The following is a 21,187-nucleotide window of genomic DNA, read 5'->3' as shown; positions in this document are numbered from 1 at the left end:
GACAGAGAGACAGAGAGAGAGACATAGAGAGAGACATACAGAGAGAGAGAGACATACAGAGAGAGAGAGACATACAGAGAGAGAGACAGAGAGAGCACAACTCGCAGTTGCGCATACGGATGTATCATAGCCAGCTTGTCCGGTTGTGTCTGAACACCAAACGGATCTGCTCTTCAAGATTTTTGATTTTACAAGCTTTCTAATTGAAGACACTCCTGGGGTATGTTGGCACAGCCTACAACAACGTATCTAGTTGACTAGCTAGCTAACTAACTAAACGTTTGATATGTTCTGACAAAGACAGTAAAACAGCTTGTTGCAGAAGCTAGCTAGCAAGCCAATGTGACCGAGTGCAACCGCTAACAACTACTGTTAGTCAGACATACTGCTACCGTAACCAGCCAGCTATCCTGTCTGTCGCTATCCAGTTAGCCGTATACAACAACATCAACAGTGGAGTAGATCTGCTGACCGTGTGAACAGCTGTTTAGACGGGAAGCCTGGTGTGAACAGATGATGGACCACATACTAGAGCTAGGGTGTTGCCACAGACCATTTAGAGCTTGTGTCGCTACAGATCATAGGATAATAGAGTTCATCTTAAACCTTGAAGTTCAAGTTGAACCAGTAGTTCACGCACTTTACTGAGTTTGGGTGCAATGATAGTACCTATCGCAGTCGGGTCTTATAGAAGACTACAGCCTAGTCTCAGTAGGCTATAGTTAACAACAGCATGTCATTGTTTATCATTTAGAGAAATCGTGTTGTTTATAGTGTAGCTTGCTGGATGTAAATCAAAAGACTTCTGACAGTGATGGACAAGCGGGAGGCTGGCCACGCGTGACCCGTGACTGGTTAAGTCTGAAGCTTGTGACTTCACCGTCATGCTATTAAAACGATCATCTATGGGGTGCTACTCTTAATGCCTCTTTTGATTTAGGCTGTACACCTACTTCACATTTCCTTATACAACATTTCATTGTGGATACCTGAACATTATAAAACTAAAGTTCACCCGCCCCCCCCCCCCCCCCCCCCAAAAAAACAAACCCTTCATTATCTCAGTTCCTTAATCTGATTCGTGTTTTTTTCGAAGCCTCCTTCCTGCAGGTCCGGATGGAGTTCCCGTGGCAGGAGCGCCCCCTGCTTTCCGGGAACGGTAGTGTAGCGCACGTGGACAACAGCAGCTGCTTTAGCAGCACTCAGAGCACTGTTCTTAAGGGGGTCAGCTTCGGGGGCGTGCCTGTGGTGCTGCTCATCGACTTCACTGTCTTTCTGGTGTGTGTGTGTGTGTCTGCGTGTGTGTGTGTGCGCCTGCCCGTCCGTAGCGCACGTGTGCCCAGGGGCTAGCCTTTGGTTGTGTCAAGTGACAGTCAAAATGAAACACTTGTTTTTACACATTTCAAACTGCACACATAGACACACACTCTTTCACGTCCTCAAGACTACACATGTAAATGCATGCTTTGGGATACAGTATATGTTGGTAATTAAACATTGGACATTCATTGAACATACCCATTGAACAAGTCATTGAGTAATAACAAATGTAAGAGTAATGACACCAGTAATGACACAGTAATAACACAGTAATGACACTGTAATAACAGTTATAACGCAGTAATAACACAGTAATAACACTAATAACAGTAATAACGGCAACTTATATTTATTCCACTTAGTACTGCTAGTCTATGTACCCTTAGTATAGTTAGTCCACATATTTAAATTTTAGGTATATGTTTATTGTATGCACCTTCCTGCCAAAGCAAATTCCTTGTCTGTGCAAACTTTCATGGCGAATAAATCCCTTTCTGATTCTGATTCTGAATAACACAGTAATAACAGTAATAACAGTAGAAACAGTAATAACACAGTAATAACAGTAATGACACTGTAATAACACTGTAATAACACTGTAATAACACAGTAATAACAGTAGAAACACAGTAATAACAGTAATAACAGTAATAACACAGTAATAACACAGTAATAACACAGTAATAACACGCTGCAGGTGCTGCTCCTCCTGTTCTCCGCCATCAGGGGGAAGCTGTGGGACTACGGCCGGCTGGCGCTCGTCTCCGACAGCGAAGGGTCAGTCACCTGCTGCTTCTGTTTGACCCCTGACCCCTGCCCTATATGAACTCTGACCCTTGCCTCCTCGCTTTGTGAACGTTGACCCCTGACCCTGCCCTGTGTGATGCAGGTTCAATGAAACGTCCCACCGTCGCTACGGACGCACGCTGTCTAGTGGGGAGGAGCCTGAGCATGAAATGGTGAGGGAGGGGTGATGTCATCATCATCATCATCAGCATCATCATCATCGCTGCAACAGCAGTGCTGTATAACCATCTCATGACTGTAATAACAATATTCCTGTCTCTGTTCTTAGGGGTTCTGCTCCTGGCTGCCGTTCATCATCAGGATGGAGTGAGTGTGTCTTCTTTACTGTCTGCTGTTATGATGATATGGTAATAATGTGTGTTAGACAGTATGTGTTTGTTTATTTAACTGTTGTGTGTGTTTTACACCTTTATTCTGTGTGTGTGTGTGTGTGTGTGTGTGTGCGCAGCGAGGACAAGGTGAAGGCCAGGTGTGGTACAGATGCTGTTCACTACCTGTCCTTCCAGCGTCACCTGATCATCCTGATGGTGCTCATCACCATCACCTCCGTGTCTGTCATCCTGCCTGTCAACATGTCTGGAGACCTTCTGGGTGGGCACACACACACACACCTGGAGACCTGCTGGGTGGGCACACACACACACCCCTGGAGACCTTCTGGGTGGGCACACACACACACACACCTGGAGACCTGCTGGGTGGGCACACACACACACACAGATACACACAGATATACACCTAAACACACATACACACACACACCACATACACGCACATGCATACACTTACATACACCACACATTCACACACACATTCATATACACTCAGCAAGCAAACACACCAAAAATACAAACACACAAGACACACAGGATGTATGTTCCTCACAAACACAACTTAAATACAGAGCAAACATAAACTCAACATCACCCTCTGGAGCACCTGGCAGACTCATCACTATCAACCTCCAGACTCCAGAGTTGCAACAGAGATGTGTGAGGCACAGCATCCCCAAGTACAGAAACAGTGTTTGATCATGCTGTTGCAACACTCTGGAACTTGTGATTTGTCTCGTTTCAGGAAATGACCCCTACAGTTTTGGGAGGACAACAGTTGGTAATCTCCAGAAAGGGTAAGAACACGAGCCTTGTGCAAACAGCAACTTTGGACAAAGAATTAGTTTTGATATCAATGTTGTGGAGATTTATTTTTCTACATTTTACAAACCTTTTCACTGATATAGAGATGTAATTTATGTTTTTCTACTTCTACGATGAAAAAAATATTAAGTTAATAACATGATAACAATGATGTTGATATAGTTATTTAGTGTGTGGTGTTTTGGCCCCTGTGTAAGGAACAAGCTGTTGTGGCTGCACACCGTGTTCGCAGTGCTCTACCTCATCCTGACGGTGGCGCTGCTCAGGAGACACACCTCCCAGATAAAGGGCATGCGCAGAGAGACGGTGCCTTCACCTGCTTCCTGTTTCCTGTTTATCTACATCCTCCTCCTCTGTTTACACGCACGCACTCTCACAAGCACACTCACACACACACACACACACACACACACACACACACACTACAGTTGAGTTTGACCTTGCTCCCTCCCCACTAGGCCAGAACCACTCTGTTTGTGCGTCCCATCCCTAAAGAAGCCAGCGACCAGGACATCCAGACCCACTTCAGGTGAGCCGACCTGACCCACCTCACGCTGCTTCTCAGGGACCAGACACAGACGACTACTATCTCACAACTCTGTGTGATCAGACCTTGATCATGTCTCGGTCTGGTTAGGACGTGTTACCTGAGTGCTATGTAACCAGCCCTATCCTGATCTCTCCTCCCTTTCTCTCCTCCCTTTCTCTCCTCCCTTTCTCTCCTCCCTTTCTCTCCTCCCTTTCTCTCCTCCCTTTCTCTCCTCCCTTTCTCTCCTCCCTTTCTCTCCAGTGAGGCCTACCCCACATGCCAAGTGGCTGATGTACATCTGAGCTACGACGTGGCCAAACTCATGCACCTCGACAAGGAGAGGTGGGGTTGGTGGTGTGGGGCTGGTGGTGTTTATACAGGACCAGGAGAGGTGGGGCTGGTGGTGTTTATACAGGACTAGGAGAGGTGGGGCTGGTGGTGTTTATACAGGACTAGGAGAGGTGGGGCTGGTGGTGTTTATACAGGACTAGGAGAGGTGGGGCTGGTGGTGTTTATACAGGACTAGGAGAGGTGGGGCTGGTGGTGTTTATACAGGACCAGGAGAGGACTGCTTTTAACCAGACTTATGATTCACAAAGAAATCTGTTCTGAACGAGACCTACAATGAAGCATGTGGGAATGCTGTTATGATGTTTCATCTCCTAGGAAACGAGCAGAGAAGAACCTGCGTTACTACGAGCATGAGCTGGAGCGCCGGGGGAGGAGGGAGGTGATCAACCCCCGTCTGTGTGGTCTGCTCTGCTGCTGCACCACCCGCCACTGTGAGGAGGTGAGGCGGACTGAACCACTGGAGACGGGACACGGGGGGGGGGGGGGGGGGGGGGGGGGGGGGGCTGGACCTCAGGACTGAGCAGGGATGACTGTGAGACTGACCTGGACAGTCCCTAATAGATGCTGTTGACTGAGAAATGTAGATGTTGTGTAGATGTGGGAAACATTCTGCTCTCTGGTTTAGTTTAGTTTTCTAGAAATTAGTTCCTTCCAAGGACATTGACAAGTTTTGATTTGTGTGTTTTTGTAAAGTTTTGACATGTGTGTGCTTGTATGTATGTATGTATGTATGTGTGTGTGTGTGTGTGTGTATGTGTGTGTGTGTGTGTGTGTGTGTGAGGGAGCAGGTGGATGCTATAGACTTCTACAGCCAGCAGCAGGCCAGCCTGCAGGAGCAGGTGCAGACCGAGAGAGAGCTGGTCCCACAGCGCCCCCTAGGGATGGCCTTCGTCACCCTGCAGTCTGAGGCCATGGCCACATAGTGAGTCTGCTCTAACCCTGCATTACACACCTGGTAGTTAATGTAACCTTATAGGTATAAAAAAATTCTAACAAAAGGGTTTATTTTGTAGTTTGACCACTAGAAAGGTGTAATTTTCAAGATTGCGTCCAAGATGGGCTGGAAGCCCTTAAAATATCCTAACTCCTTCATTATTTGACCTAGCCAAGTAATCTTGGTGTTTTCTGGGTCTATCAATCCATTGGACTTTTCTAAATTGCACTGACATGATTACATACTTAAGGAATACATGATTTTGTGAGATTACTGTAAGGTTTTATCTTTGTTTGGGGTGAACCAGAGATGTAAAGGATTTAGCCTATGTCATGTAACTCCTACTCGGTATGTGTTTTTTGCTAAAACATAGACTTGACATTCAATGTAAAAGTTAACTCTGAATTAGCCCGAACAGAGGCCTGTGTGTGAACCCTCTAAAATGGTCACTCATTTCAATTTGAATAAGCTAATACATGCATCCTAGATGTTTTTGAGTATATAGGTGACATTATACTAAACCCAACAAAACTAAATTCACAATTTTCAGCAATTCAGAAGATGGTGGAAGACAATACTGATATTTGATATTGCTTGCCTCATTGAAATGTTGTTGCCAGCACAGTGTATATCATTTTGCTCAAACAAAATTAATCCTTGAGTACGTAAACCACCCCGCCCCCCCCACACCTCCTCCCTGGGAACAGTCATTTTCCCGCAGTCTTGCAACAGGAGGGGCTCCACCATCAAAGTTGCCCAAGATCGTTTGGCAAAACGATATGAGAAAGGAGAAATATGCAATTACTTAAGGGAAATGGTACTTACTTTCGCATAAATATGCTTGTAACCAATTGCTTTAATATATAATCGTACTTGTAATCACTTATCTATCATGCAAATATGCTCATTAGAATATTGAAAATGTCCAAAACATGTATCGGGTACCAGTATTCCTGGTCTAGGAGGAATACAAATGAGTAATGGTCATTTTAAGGACCTGACGGACGCCATTTTGAAAATGGGGCCTTTCTTGTAGTCAAACTTTGGTAAACTTTTAGGATGTTTACATCTGATACTACTGTAAACCACTGAGAAACCTTTTGTTCGATTTTTTTGGGGGTCAATCCATATCTGCCAGATAGTGTGCTTACCTGACCTGCCTCTGTTGAAGTGGGATTTAGTGATGACTGGTTCAGTGTTGCTGCCAGGCCTAGTGGGCGGGGCCCACAGTGATTGACAGCTGTCACTCATCTTGCAGCATCCTGAGAGACTTCAACGCGCTGGCCTGTGGGGGCGAGGCCAGTGACGGGTCAGTCAGGTGTGTGTGTGGATGGGAGCCCCAGCCCTCGTCTGTCAGCCCGGCCCTGAAGGTGTGTGTGTGTGTGTGTGTGTGTGTGTATGTGTGTGTGTAGGTAGATGCTGTAAAGTACTACAGAAATGTGTGTGTGAATGCCAGTAGAGTGTTCCAGTAACGTGTGTGTGTGTGTGTGTGCAGGTGAAGCAGTGGAGAGTGCAGTATGCCCCGAACCCCAGGAACGTCTACTGGTGAGAGAACCCTGTCAGACGCTACAGTCAGTCTCCTTACGTCTCATACCAGTCATGTGTTTAGAGGAAGGTGAGCACAAGGATAACTGAGGTGTAACTGAGAACGACACGTTTAACTATTCTTCTTGTCCTCCTCCTTTCTTCCTGTTCTTCTCCTTCTCTTCCTTCCCTCCCCCCACCCCCTCTTCCCCTCCCCCCCTCCTCCCCTCCCCCCTCCCCCCCTCCCCCCCTCCTCCCCCTCCAGGGAGAACTTGTCAGTCCAGGGGATCTGCTGGTGGCTGCGAGTGCTGCTGCTGAATCTCTTCCTGCTGGTTCTCCTCACCTTCCTCACCACCCCCTCCATCATCATCAGCACCATGGACAAGTTCAACGTCACCAAGCCCATCTACTACCTCAACGTGAGAACGAGAGCACATACACTTACACACACACACACACACACACTACTAGGTATGTTTGTGTCCATGTTGTTCATTGTTCGGTCAGGTAGATGTTTTGTCACTGACCTGCCTAGTGGACATAGCCTTAAGAGCCTCCTGTGTGTGTGTGTGTATATATGGATGTGTGTATATATGTGTGTGTGTGTGTATATGTGTGTGTGTGTGTGTGTGTGTGTATATGTGTGTGTGTGTGTGTGTGCAGAGTGCTGTGGTCAGTCAGTTCTTCCCCACTCTGCTGCTGTGGTCCTTTTCTTCTCTGCTGCCCACTGTCGTCTACTACTCTACCCTGGGAGAGGCTCACTGGAGCAGGTACACACACACACACACACACACACACTTTCTCACACACACCACGACACACACCTAACAGTTCCTGTCCTGTGTGTGTGTGTGTAGGTCCAGTGAGCAGTTGAGCATGATGCACAAGCTGTACATCTTCCTACTGTTCATGGTTCTGATCCTGCCTTCCCTCGGACTCACCAGGTCAATAACAACAACATCCACAACACTCATCAATAACAACAACATCCACAACACTCATCAATAACAACAACATCCACAACACTCATCAATGGGGAGTCAGGTGGCTGAGCGGTTAGGGAAGCGGGCTAGTAATCAGAAGGTTGCCAGTTCGATTCCTGGCCGTGCAAAAAAAAAAAAATGACATTGTGTCCTTGGGCAAGGCACTTCACCCTACTTGCCTCAGGGGGAATGTCCCTGTACTTACTGTAAGTCACTCTGGATAAGAGTGCTAAATGACTAAATGTAAATAACAACAACATCCACAACAACAGCGCCCATCACCAACTTGTCTGTGTATCAGCCACCATGCTATTTCATTAGACATACCGGTCATCATCACAAAATGGCATGGTAAAATGCATGGTTACAAACCTGAAACTAGTGTTAGAAGTCACAGAACTATCCATATTCTTCCAACAGATTTATCTACCCCTGTTTTATCTGTTAATACCCCACAGATGAAACTGGCCCTTCTAAATGTTAGATCACTATAAAAACAAAACATTTCTAGTTAATCATCTGGTCAAACAACAACTTAGACTGTAACAGCTTGTCTTTCTGTCAGTCTGCTGTTCCTCATAGATAACCTTGTTGACCTCAGCAGGGGAAATAACCGTTAATAAGCAGAATTCTGAAGGTGTCTCTGAAAATGACACATGGTATGGCATGTTGTTGTGTCATGGAAGGTACGTAACGTGATGTTTTCTCTCCCTGCACAGTCTGGCTGTGTTCTTCCGCTGGCTGTTTGATAAGGAGTTCCTGTTAGACGGCAAGCTGAGGTTTGAGTAAGTATTCCTGTTCTCTGACTGTTCCACCTGCAGTCTTCCTGTTCTCTGACTGTTCCACCTGCAGTATTCCTGTTCTCTGACTGTTCCACCTGCAGTATTCCTGTTCTCTGACTGTTCCGCCTGCAGTCTTCCTGTTCTCTGACTGTTCCACCTGCAGTCTTCCTGTTTTAAACACGCATTACTGACTGTGCTGTATGCTTCAGCGCTTCTCTCTCTCCCCCCAGGTGTGTGTTCCTACCTGACCAGGGGGCGTTCTTTGTCAATTATGTCATAGCAGCCGGCTTGGTGGGCTCTGGCATGGAGCTTCTCCGGTTGCCAGGGTTACTGCTGTACACCATCCGCATGATGTTGGCCCGCTCCGCCGCCGAGAGGAAGTACGTCACCCAGGTGAGTCCTGGTTGCCAAGGTTACGCACGTCACCATGTTGCCATGGTTATCCATCCCAGCGTGTCATGGCTGCAGAAGTGACCCTTGACCCCGTGTGTGTGGTGTCTGCAGAACCAGGCGTATGAGTGTGAGTACGGGTCCATGTATGGCTGGACTCTGTGTGTGTTCACCGTCATCATGGCCTACAGCATCGTCTGCCCTGTCATCGTGCCCTTTGGTGAGTACACACACACACACACAGACACATATACACAAACTCACATACACACACACTCACTCAGACACTGCAACTCCCACAGAAATCCAAACACACCTCACACACACACATATACACACTCACACCACACACACAGTCTTCCACTCTTCTTCCAGCTGTTTGGTTCCTACTCATCCAATCCCCCCCCCTCCCCCCAGGTCTGTTGTACCTGCTGCTGAGACACCTGGTGGATAAACACAACATGTACTATGCCTTCCTACCTGCTCGCCTGGATCGGCAGGTGCACCTGGGAGCTGTCAATCAAGCTCTGGCCGCACCCATCATTTGCCTCATCTGGCTGTACTTCTTCTCTGTCCTCCGGACAGGTACACACACAGATACACACACACACAGATACACACACACACAGATACACACACACACAGATACACGTCCGTATAAGCACACATACTGTATATACACACGTACTGTATATAGACACACACACATTCACATTCGTACAGATACTGTATCCATACACATTTACATTTACATTTAGTCATTTAGCAGACACTCTTATCCAGAGCGACTTACAGTAAGTACAGGGACATTCCCCCGAGGCAAGTAGGGTGAAGTGCCTTGCCCAAGGACACAACATCATTTTGCTCGGCCGGGAATCGAACCAGCGACCTTCTGATTACTAGCCCGATTCTTTAACCGCTCAGCCACCTGACTCCCCCTAGCTGGCCATACATGGCATGTATTTAAATTGACATGTATGTAGCTGTACATAGCCACACATGGCATGTATTTAAATTTACATGTATGTAGCTGTACATAAGCAGATTTAGTTAAACAGTTTTGTGTGTGTGTGTGTCAGGTTTCATGGCTGACACCTCTCTCTTCACTCTGGTGGTCATGTGCATCACCATCTTCATCTGCATCAGCTACACCTGCTTTGGACACTTCAAATACCTCAGCCCACACAACTACGTGGTGAGTGTGTGTGTGTCTGTGTGTGTCTGTGTGTCTGTGTGTGTGTGTCTGTGTGTGTGTTCTACCTCCCCCAACACCCTTCTTAATGCTCCCCTCTGCCTGCCTGTGTGTGTATCTGTGTGTGCAGGTAAAGGAGGAGGAGGATGCTGAAGGACTGCAGGAGAACAGCACGGTCAGTACTGAACACACACACCTTGACCTGTGTGTGAGAGTGAGAGTGAGCGAGCGAGTCAGGGAGCGAGGGAGGGCTTGTGTGTGTGGTAACCAAGATATACAACAGCCTTTGTTCCTGCACACGCTCACTTTTTCAGTCCTCCTGTCTGCAGCCCTACCTTCCCAGAGTCCTTTACAACACGCCCGCATCACCAGAGGGGGGGAAATCCTACCTATCGTATGGCTCGACCGAAGGAAGCCCCTCCCACACCAGCCCATTGGACGACAATCCCCTGGAGTCATAGAGGATTGGTTCTTCTGAACCAGCCAGGTCCACGCAGCCAATCTGGAACACACCCCAACATCTCCAACTGTAGGAGACACTGGGAACCAATCAGCAGGCCACATTCCACACCTCACCCTAGCTAGCCACCCTCCAGCCCCCCTCACCCTAGCTAGCCACCCTCCAGCCCCCCTCACCCTAGCTAGCCACCCTCCAGCCCCCCTCACCCTAGCTAGCCACCCTCCAGCCCCCCTCACCCTAGCTAGCCACCCTCCAGCCCCCCTCACCCTAGCTAGCCACCCTCCAGCCCCCCTCACCCTAGCTAGCCACCCTCCAGCCCCCCTCACCCTAGCTAGCCACCCTCCAGTCCCCCTTCACCCTAGCTAGCCACCCTCCAGCCCCCATCACCCTAGCTAGCCACCCTCCAGCCCCCCTCGCCCTAGCTAGCCACCCTCCAGCCCCCCTCGCCCTAGCTAGCCACCCTCCAGCCCCCCTCGCCCTAGCTAGCCACCCTCCAGCCCCCCTCGCCCTAGCTAGCCACCCTCCAGCCCCCCTCACCTTAGCTACCCACCCTTCATCCCCCTCACCTTAGCTACCCACCCTTCATCCCCCTCGCCCTAGCTATCCACCCTCCAGCCCTCTTCCAGAAACCTTAGCAGAATAAAGCGAACAGAAATCTAGGTGCCTTAGCCATAGATCAATCATGCAGTATTGACATATCTATTATCTCACATGCTTTTACCGGGTCTCACTGCCGACTCTTTCTTTGCCTCAAGTGCCCTCTTAAACTACTGGTATGCCCAAAGACCTTCAGCGATAACTGTCCAAACCTAGACGACCTTCTGACCCCTGGAGACCCAGAGACTGGGACGCACTGGTGGTCATGGTTACTGCAGCACCACTGGTGGTCATGGTTACCGCAGCACCACTGATGGTCATGGTTACTGCAACACCACAAACGTTCATGAACAACTGCACATTCCTGTTTGTACTGTACACAGTCTAGTCATGCTCAGAGGGAGATGTCTTACCAACAGATGGCAGGATTGTACCATGGATGTTTGTATGTTTTATAGAACTGCTGCTCTATGCCACCAAGACTTTCAAAGGTAATATTTGCAAAACACCAAAAGTATTGAAACGTCTTGAGTCAGGGCTATTGCAAGGCGAGTTCATGTATTTACATGTGAATGTGAGGATACATTCGTTTAACTGTTTTTCATAAGTGATGGGTCAAAACATTTTTTTAAGTGCTTTCCAAAGTGGTTGTGCTAAATTAAATTCTAGTGTGGACAGTTCTTTTTACAACGTTTGTTTAAATGTTGATTAATATGTCCAATAGATAAAGTTGAATATTTATATATGTAACTATGGGAACTGGAACTATACTTTTTATACTTTTCATGTTTTTCCTTTATGAAGTTTAATTTTAAACTAATTGTAAATCAGTTTAAATTTGAATAGTTGTTCAGGCTTACAGAGCATGGCAGTGGACAGGCCTGCAGATGAACTGGTAGTGCTGTTGTCCTCTTCTCATGTTGCTAATAAAAATTTGAGATTGATTTGGAATTAGTCCTCAACAAGCCTCATCAGCCCCCTCATTACTTTTTTTACTTTTACCTTGAAATTGAAACTTCACAGCACCAAAACCATCATCTTTACCACAACAGAACCATCATCTTTACCACAACAGAACTGTCATCACCACAATTGAAGTATACCCTGAACTGGGAGGCTTTAAAGTGAGAGTGGGAAGAGGCTGATGAAATAAGATAACTGTCTCTCTTTCTCACCTCTCCTCACCCCTCATCTCCTCCTCCATCCTGATGGGATTACTGTTTATGTGTGAGGAAAGAAAGGAAGATGAGACTGGCTCAGAGTATTTAGACTCGGCCGATGTCTGGTGAGTTAGATCAGGTGCCAGATGAAGGCTGATCGCTTGTCTGGGCTACCATCCATAGACTGCATTAAGGCATTTATCCTCTGCTAGATGTGGGTGAGTGTGTGTATGCATGTGTGTGTATGCATGTGTGTGTATGTGTGTGTGTCAAGAACCCATTGAACCCGGGGCTCTCACATTATTGCCATTTTGTCATTTTGTGCTTCATCAAACCATCAACACAATTTTATAATCTTTCTTTTTATGAGCACTGAACTTACAAGAGCCTGTGTGAGTTAGGTGTACGTGTAGGTGTGTGTAAATGTGTGTGTAAGCGCGCAAGTTAGGTGTGTGTGTGTAAGTGCATGTGTGTGTATCGGATGGTAAACTCTGCTAGACTCCGTTGGGTGTCACTGTTCCTCCATGTCACCACCATGATCGATGGAGCTCACCTCTGACCCTGCAGATTTGTATACAAACTCAGTAGCAGCCAATCACATCATCGCGTGGGCCGCTGCCAGCCAATGGGACGCCTCTCAGGGATCGTACTCCGCTGAGTTCCCACCTTTTGTCCCTCCGGATTAGTTCCTTGGCAACGGTGGTCGCTGGGGAGGTGAGTTTCCCAGAGAAGTAACCATACACACACACATTTACCCCCTCGGTCATCTGGGGATCACACACATCCTCGGACTTGAAAACGTCCACATTACGAGCCAAGATGGTGAGGTTGATTAATGAGGGTGGCATAAACAGGTGTGAGTGAGGGAGTGTGTGTGTGAGGTAAGACCCAAAGGTCACTCTGTATATCTGGTTCCAGAGCAGTGTGTGTGTGTGTGTCTCCTCCCCTCCTCCTCCCCGCATCAATAGCATGAGATTCCCCACAGAGACCCTGATGGTAGACTGTTTCTCACACACTCACACACACACACACTCACACACTCACACACACACACACTCACACACACACACACACAAGGCATTAGGTTGTTAACGTGTGGCTTCCAGCCGAAGGCAGGCTTGGGAAGTCAGAGCAGGTACTGGTGGCCTTCCCTACTGGTCCAGTCAGGTACCGTTGGCCTTCCCTGCTGGTCCAGTCAGGTACCGTTGGCATTCCCTGCTGGTCCAGTCAGGTACCGTTGGCATTCCCTGCTGGTCCAGAGTCCAGAGTTATGAGACTCATCTAAAGGCAGCAGGGGTGAGAGGGGGTGGGCAGAGCTGTGCTTAAATCGGTGGTTAGGATTGGGGATGGATGAAGTTACTTGCTACTAAACAAACATGCTGTAGCTTAGTGGTTGAATGTTGAGTGTGCTGGTCATGTAAGAGCTTGTGTCCTGGTTTCAGACAGTGTCCTCCTGTGCTGTACTAGTCAGCTCTCAGGGGAAACGGAGAGTGAGAAAATGGTCAGTCTTTGACGCAAAACCCACGATCATCCTTTTCATACACAGTTACAATAATCTCTTTTCCATGTTTTGTACTTCCTGCCTGCCCCCTTCCTCCGTCATTCTTCTATCCCTCTCATCACCCCCCTCCCCCAGGTTCATCCTCTCTTCCGTTCCATCTCGTGTCATGCTGTAGTTCCATCTCGTGTCATGCTGTAGTTCAGGGATCAGAGCATCCTGTCAGCTGTGCACAGGGATTACTGTCTCTGTCACACTCTCTCTCTCTCTCTCTTTCTTTCTTCCCTCCCTCCCTCCCTCCCTCCCTCCCTCCCTCCCTCGCTCCCTCGCTCCCTCCCTCCCTCCCTCCCTCCCTCCCTCTCTCCCTCCCTCCCTCCCTCCCTCCCTCCCTCCCTCCCTCCCTCCCTCCCTCCCTCCCTCCCTCCCTCCCTCCCTCCCTCCCCCTCCTTCCCTCCCTCCTTCCCTCCCTCCCTCCCTCCCTCCCCCTCCTTCCCTCCCTGCTTCCCTCCCTCCTTCCCTCCCTCCCTCCCCTTCCATCTTTCTCTACCGCTCTCTCTCTCAACACTACCATCCTCTCCTCCCCAGACTCATTTATCTTATCCTCTCTTTGTTCCATTTCATGAGATTTCTTAATAAAAACTATATATAATTTTTTTGATATATGTTTATAAAAACATCCAACGCATTTTCTTAAACATGTAACTTTTTGTAAGTAATTTGAATATGTTGTAGCTAATAGTTTGGTTTGCTCAACAACAAAAACTCCCAGATCAGTGCGCGCTCTGCGTTGCTGTGGCAACACGCGTAACTTGGATATTTGTTTTCCCTAGCAACCGGACTGCTTACTACAGCTAATCTCACACCTAGCAATTTTTGCCGTTTAGACTTCTGACATTTCCTATTTTTACGTATATTTTGCCAATTAAAGTCACGTATTGACTCGTAAAATGGATTCCAACACGCTATACTATTCATTGGACCTCGTTTCTGGTACTGGGTTGACTTTGAGCAGTGAGCAAAGAGCGGCCCTGCATACTTCCCTGGTGATCCTGAAGAAAAACTACAAATTCAACCGTGTCCTGCTTTGGGGCAAGATTTTGGGCATAAAGGGCGACTATTTCATAGCACAAGGAGTTAAAGATGATGAAATGCGTGACAAAAATATCCTCTACAGGTAAGCGGTATTACTAAAACAAGTATCTAATATATATGACATCTACTGATTGTTCTGTGTCAAAAGAAGCTAACAACGTTACAGTACTAGCTATATAGCTAGTCTAACTAGCTTGCACACTATCTAATTCACCTACAATCATGATTGAATTTCAATTCAATTCTGGGGTCACCTGTGTGAAAGTGTGTTCCCTCCTCTCTAGTTTTAACTGTGTAGACTGGCACCTGCTTCCACCTACCACCGAGGACATGCTGGCGGAGGTGTCGGCGGCAGCGAAGGGCCGTTTCGTGGGCGACCCGTCCCATGAATATGAGCATACAGAGACCCGCAGGCAGGGCGAGGGTGACGAGGCTGTAGAGGAGGAAGTCTCGGTACGGGTGAGCGTGATGAGCTGTTGTTGAAAGGTCACGTAAATGTTGATACAACGGTGTTTTACTTAGCGGTCGTGATTAACGGCCGTGTAATGGACTCGGTTGCGTGTTAGTCGTGACTCAGTGGAGGCTGTTTGTGGTTGCGCAGATCAAGGTGAAGGAGGAAGTGAGGCTGGCAGCCACGGTCCACACCATCGATACGGAAGTTTCCGTGGTTCCACGAGGAGCCTTTATCCGGAGTCCCCACGGCCTGGTTCAGACCAACCGCAGCTTTGAAGGTCCGCCTACGTGACACATCCACTCTGTGTGTTTCCGGTCAAGTGTGTGGTCCCTGGAGAGTTAAAAAACAGCATGTTACTGCTTGGAAATGTACCAGACAACACGTGTGTGTGTAGACAGTGAAATGTGTGTATGTACATGTGTGTATAGACAGTGTAAATGAGCATGTGGATGTGTGTGTGTATCGTAACTGTGTGTAGACTGTGTATGTAGATGAGTGTGTGCGTGTAGATGTGTGTAGCCTGTGTGTGTGTGTGTGTGTCGCAGGTCTGTCGTTCTCTGAGGCGGACAAGCTGAGAAACTTCCTCCACTTCACGGAGCCCCGGAGTCTGAAGCAGAAGTCCATCCTAGAGACTGCTGAGCAGGACCCCTCCATAGACTTCCTGGACCCCCTGAGCAGCGATGTCCCCAAAGGTACTCACCCCACTGGAGGACCCCAGACAGACTCACCCCACTGGAGGACCCCAGACAGACTCACCCCACTGGAGGACCCCAGACAGACTCACCACCCAAACCTCCCCATGATAAAACATGTTTTACATTCTGGTAAAAGTAGGGGGTCGGACCACTGACACCTGAAGCAGGGGGCAGGTAACAGTGAAGACATGCTGTTTCACTGAGTCTGTTCAGGCAGCACGATAGCTGGTGTCTGAGCTTGGCTGAACAGTGATCTACTCCAGATGGAACAGATTCCAGAGTATGATGGAGAAAGCTACGCATGTTTAAACTGTCCGTCAGTGATTAATATTTTTTGGGGAAATGTAATGTCGAGGTAAGAGATATAGCCCGGCTACTGACATCTCGTCCCTGCATTTCTAAATGACAGTATTACTGTCATGGTTTACTACACAGGGAAACCACAGGCCTAGTGTGATGGTGAGAAAGATATTCCAACCTGAGGAAACCTCCTAATCAGTGTTTCCCCTACCATTATATTAGGGGCACCCCCCACCTCCCTGGAAGGTCAAGTTATTTTTTATCTATAGCGCCCGATCACAAAATAAGTCATTTAAGGTTACCTTTCCTATAAAACAGGTCTATAGATTGCTCTTTTATTAAACAAAGTAAATGGGCTTATTTTATTTATCTTATTTACACTTATTTTAAACCTAGGGGAAACACTGTCCTAATGTTTTGAGGTTGTTCAGCTGGATTCACACTAGCAAACGATACGCGTGCATGTGTATATAACCATCTGACCAAAACACTTCGTAGTTGTCAACAAAAGACTACTTAATGTAGTCCATTTGTGAAACCTTGCCAGACCATTCAACACACAGCCTTGTGTGACAGGGCAGAAGTCACAATCATTAAGAGCTTCACTACATCTATGAACTCAACAAAGAAGCAGAAACTGAGTCTGTGCTTCCAGGAATGTGGAGGATGTCACATCACAGACAGTTTATCTAGAACATTTCTTGGGCACAAATCATGTTTGATAGTTTGAGGGTGGAAAAGAACCAAGCCTCAGAAAATAAACAGTCTGCAGGTCATTGAAAATAGCCAAAGCTCACAGACGACCATCTGGATCACTGAGGTGAAGATTCATCGAAGCTGTTTAGCCGAACGCCCTGATACACTTTTAGAAATGACTTCCAGAGAGAGGTGGTGAGGCTCAGTGTGCCTTGAATGTTTTGGTTCTGGATCTTGCTCTCTCGGCATTAACACGGTGTTCTCCAGCCCTGGGTGCCAGCCAACACAACAGCTGCAGGCTGGGTGGCCCACCTTGATCTGCAACTCACATTAGGACAAGTACACAAGTTACATACACAGTAATACAGGACAGCTCCATTCTAACCCTCATGGTAATACAGGACAGTTCCATTCTAACCCTCATGGTAATACAGGACAGTTCCATTCTAACCCTCATGGTAATACAGGACAGCTCCATTCTAACCCTAACCCTCGTACAGGACCAGCTGTGTGCAGCTACATGCTCCACAGAGAGATCGGGTGTGGTGGACAAGGAGTCTGGAAGCAATAAAATATACAGACAATATGGAACTGTTTGTGTGAGAGATGATGCCAAGTCATGAAAACATGGATGTGCTATATGTCTGCTGTGTGTGTGACTGTACTGTATGTGTATAGGGTCTGTGTACGTATAATACTGTGTGTGTGTGTGTAGGGTCCTGGAGCCTGCAGTTTGAGCGGGGCAGCAGTGTGTGTGTGGTGCGTAGCCTGCTGTGGCTTGGCCTGACCGGCTACCACGTCCCCAACACGCCCCAGCATGGCTACATCTACATGGGCGACGGACTCAAGAACATGGACCTGCCCTTCATGCTGTAGACCAGGGGAACATGGACCTGCTCTTCATGCTGTAGACCAGGGGAACATGGACCTGCCCTTCATGCTGTAGACCAGGGGAACATGGACCTGCTCTTCATGCTGTAGACCAGGGGAACATGGACCTGCCCTTCATGCTGTAGACCAGGGGAACATGGACCTGCCCTTCATGCTGTAGACCAGGGGAACATGGACCTGCCCTTCATGCTGTAGACCAGGGGAACATGAACCTGCCCTTCATGCTGTAGACCAGGGGAACATGGACCTGACTTCACTCTAACTCTCTACACACATACACAGGACTTAACCTTACCCTCAACTCTACACAAGCTCATCTCACAAAAAAAAAACTTTTAGTTGTATTTATGCAAAATATGTTTTCCCAGTTGTTGAAGTACAAAATAAACATGAAAAAAAGTGGATAGTTGCTGTTGTGACTTACTTCCATATGCCAAGTTGGAAGTTCTCTCTCACACACACACACAGTAAACAGAGAAGATGGAGTAAACGGATACGTTTTATTTGCACATCTGGGTTGATGTTACGTATACACGCTCATACACGCTCCACATCCCACCTACATCGAAGCTGTGAGACGGACTGGCTTCCAGAAGGCTGTCGCAGAGTTAAGAGTTAATGTTCTGGGCATCTTCAAATAGAAGCAGAAACATTAACTAGTCTGGCTGTTTGAGGGTGTGGAGATGACCTTTGACTCGACAATATATCAATACCAGAACAGCTGCACTCCAATGGAGTCTCCTGAAAGTTCAACGGACCAATCCAAAACGAGAGGGCCATTCTTGGAGACAGGCATGGGGTCAGTGTTTGAGGTACAGGGGTCAGGGCCAGTGTCAGGGGTCAAGGTTGGAGGTCAGGGCCAGTGTCAGGGGTCAAGGTTGGAGGTCAGGGCCAGTGTCAGGTTGGAGGTCAGGGCCAGTGTCAGGGGTCAAGGTTGGAGGTCAGGGGTAAAGGTTGGAGGTCAGGGCTCGGGTCAGTGTTGTAGGTACAGCGGTCAGTGTTTGAGGTACAGGGGCTTCTTGCCATAGCGTATGTTGTCAGAAAGAGCAACATGGCCGACAGAAACTCTTTTCTTGCACCACTTCAGACCAGACCGGTAGATGGGCTTCACAGAGTCCACCGACCAGCGCGTCAGGTACCTGCACAACAACAACACAGGGTGGGCTGTCAGGAGGGGGAACCACTGCTCTGAAAACACCCAGGCCAGCTCCACAGCTGGGTTATACTCTCATCGTCAGGTGACCGTATAACTGCATGAACATGCCATATGTGAAGGGAGGTACTAAATCAGAATTCTTTCAATTCAATGATGTGCACACACACGCATGTACACGTGCACACACACGTGCACATACCTGTTGAGCTGGGGCTTGGGCCTCTTTGGAACATGGCCCTCGGGTAGTTTGGGCTTGTGGTCAGGGAGGAGACCTGGAAGACAGCTGGGCCTTTAGAACGCTGTGGGAGTGAGGTCATCTCACTTCCTGTCTAACAAAACATCTCATGCACAAGCTAACTTGCCCCACACACACCCACACAAACACAGGTTAATCTGCCACACACACACAGGCTAACCTGCCACACACAGGCTGATCTGCCACACACACAGGCTAACCTGCTACACACACACCTGCTCTGAAGGCCATCTGGACGCAGGCAGAGATCTTGCGGTGCTCGTCAGCACAGAGGCCTGTGATTCGTCGAGGCAGCATTCCTCCGTCCGAACGGATGAACTGACTGAGCAGGAGAACGTCCTGGAGGAACCAGACCAGAATATCACTAACCCTGTACCACTGACCCTACTGAGCCTGATTCAATACTAACACACAATAACCCTGGTTCTGGACTGTATATATATATATTCATATATATGGAATGTATTTTTTCCCCATATTTCCCTGGTCCAAATATCAAAACGTCCCCTTAGCTATGATTGAACTGGTTCTGGTTATGTGCGTAAGCCATCAGCATTTAGATTACAAGTCATGAACAGATTCATAACTGAAACTGGCCCATGTAATGGCTGTGTGCCGTCGCTGTGCCAGTGAGGGTGCCGTCGCTGTGCCAGTGAGGGTGCCGTCGCTGTGCCAGTGAGGGTGCCGTCGCTGTGCCAGTGAGGGTGCCGTCGCTGTGCCAGTGAGGGTGCCGTCGCTGTGCCAGTGGTGCAGCCTTACCGTGTAGTTGTACTTGTTCTGCAGGTTCCAGCGGTACATGGGACACTTAGCTGTGGAGTTGGGGGGCTGCAGATCTGCGGGCGACTCCACCATCACCCCCTCAATCTGAGCTCGCAGAGGGAGAAGCTTGAGTTAGGGTACCACACATCCACAACCACACAGAATAATAATAATATGTATTATTTAGCAGGCCAAAGAATTTAGCATAAACAAACATATTTTAAGTATATGTTTGCAGTATTGTATGCATACTGGTAAATAATTAAAAGTGTACCAAAAAGTGTTCACAAGTATGCCGGTTCAGATGAAAAACTAACTTGAACCATAAAATTATGCTAGATGAAATGACCGACCAAATTCAAGAACTTACGATTGTCGTTTTGCCGTCTTGCTTTTCCACCACTGTTGACACACAAAACAGTTGAATCTTAAATTCTCAAACTAGAGGATTAGATAACTATGTTCAAGTGTTGGAATAGTAATTGTCTCACACAGAACCCCAGGTAGCCAGGTAGCTAACTAGCCTCGTAACAAACATTACATTACTAGCTAGCTACAGTAGCTTATTTGTCGATGTAGCCTAATAGATAGACGCATCAAGCGTGTCTTGTGGGCTCATTACCGTAAAACAAACGCGAACAGGCATATGACAATCATTCATTTCATGTTTATGACATCAAGGCTAGCTTTGGCTTAGTTAACTGGTAGCTAGCTAGCAATCGTGAATGCATACTGCATTGCTACTCGTCATTAGCCGGCGGTTAGCAAAGGATGCGATACTCACCCTCCCGGATTCCTCTTGTCTGAATATTTACAAAAGCTGGAAGTTGGGGAAAAATATTAATCCTCTTCAGAACATTTACACTGCCTCTGCTCGCAACACCTTTAACACCAGATAACGAAATCCAGATAGACCCTAACACACTGCGCGCCGCCATGTTGGAATTTTGACCTTCTGTCAGTTCCTGGTGCTCTAGGGCATTTCCGGTGTAACAGCGACGCCCTCGGTCTCTGCACAAACTGACCAGTGACTTCCAGGCGGAGAGAGTTGAAAGAATTGAACGAACATCGACAAAATAAATATAAATATTCGAAATGCGAATATAAATAACTGTAAAACAAACTAAAGGAAGGAGGGATATCGTCAGTCTCTGAAAGGGGATGTGGTGCAGGACAAATTGTTTGGGAGTCTCTTACACCCATA

The 21,187-nt window shown here is 47.7% G+C and overlaps 3 protein-coding genes across 4 annotated transcripts; 2 read left to right on the top strand and 1 right to left on the bottom strand.

Annotated features, from left to right (window-relative positions):
- Positions 1–123: 123 nt before the first annotated feature.
- tmem63a (transmembrane protein 63A) lies at positions 124–10,762 on the top strand. The gene is made up of 24 exons (XM_067242125.1): positions 124–220; positions 1,097–1,278; positions 2,018–2,097; positions 2,210–2,279; positions 2,396–2,433; positions 2,576–2,718; positions 3,205–3,256; positions 3,482–3,590; positions 3,743–3,813; positions 4,075–4,155; positions 4,480–4,603; positions 4,953–5,086; positions 6,357–6,468; positions 6,594–6,643; positions 6,888–7,041; positions 7,286–7,392; positions 7,480–7,566; positions 8,325–8,390; positions 8,618–8,780; positions 8,892–8,997; positions 9,195–9,362; positions 9,857–9,972; positions 10,100–10,144; positions 10,299–10,762. Exons 2-24 carry the CDS (start codon positions 1,117–1,119, stop codon positions 10,428–10,430), a joined length of 2,370 nt encoding a protein of 789 aa, XP_067098226.1. The 5' UTR covers positions 124–220; positions 1,097–1,116; the 3' UTR covers positions 10,431–10,762.
- A 3,755-nt stretch (positions 10,763–14,517) lies between these two features.
- On the top strand, positions 14,518–18,204 carry rsph9 (radial spoke head component 9). 2 transcript variants are annotated; one of them, XM_067242238.1, is made up of 5 exons: positions 14,518–14,858; positions 15,061–15,235; positions 15,378–15,507; positions 15,776–15,922; positions 17,637–18,204. In XM_067242238.1, the coding sequence occupies exons 1-5, from the start codon at positions 14,632–14,634 to the stop codon at positions 17,795–17,797; spliced, it is 840 nt and encodes a 279-aa protein (XP_067098339.1). In that variant the 5' UTR covers positions 14,518–14,631; the 3' UTR covers positions 17,798–18,204. The 2 variants fall into 2 exon arrangements, with proteins under 2 accessions (XP_067098339.1, XP_067098340.1); XM_067242239.1 differs by having other exon boundaries at positions 14,632–14,858; positions 15,061–15,229.
- A 94-nt stretch (positions 18,205–18,298) lies between these two features.
- mrps18a (mitochondrial ribosomal protein S18A) lies at positions 18,299–20,943 on the bottom strand. Its single transcript, XM_067241953.1, has 6 exons — positions 20,768–20,943; positions 20,354–20,385; positions 19,984–20,088; positions 19,440–19,563; positions 19,168–19,240; positions 18,299–18,951 (listed from the first exon to the last, which is right to left on the bottom strand). The coding sequence occupies exons 1-6, from the start codon at positions 20,919–20,921 to the stop codon at positions 18,807–18,809; spliced, it is 633 nt and encodes a 210-aa protein (XP_067098054.1). The 5' UTR covers positions 20,922–20,943; the 3' UTR covers positions 18,299–18,806.
- Between the last annotated feature and the right edge of the window lie 244 nt (positions 20,944–21,187).

This window comes from Osmerus mordax, chromosome 8, assembly GCF_038355195.1.
Source record: "Osmerus mordax isolate fOsmMor3 chromosome 8, fOsmMor3.pri, whole genome shotgun sequence".
In the NCBI taxonomy this organism is placed as follows: domain Eukaryota; kingdom Metazoa; phylum Chordata; class Actinopteri; order Osmeriformes; family Osmeridae; genus Osmerus; species Osmerus mordax.
The sequence above is the reverse complement of the archived record's forward strand: the minus strand, read 5'-3'. Positions and strand labels throughout refer to the sequence as shown.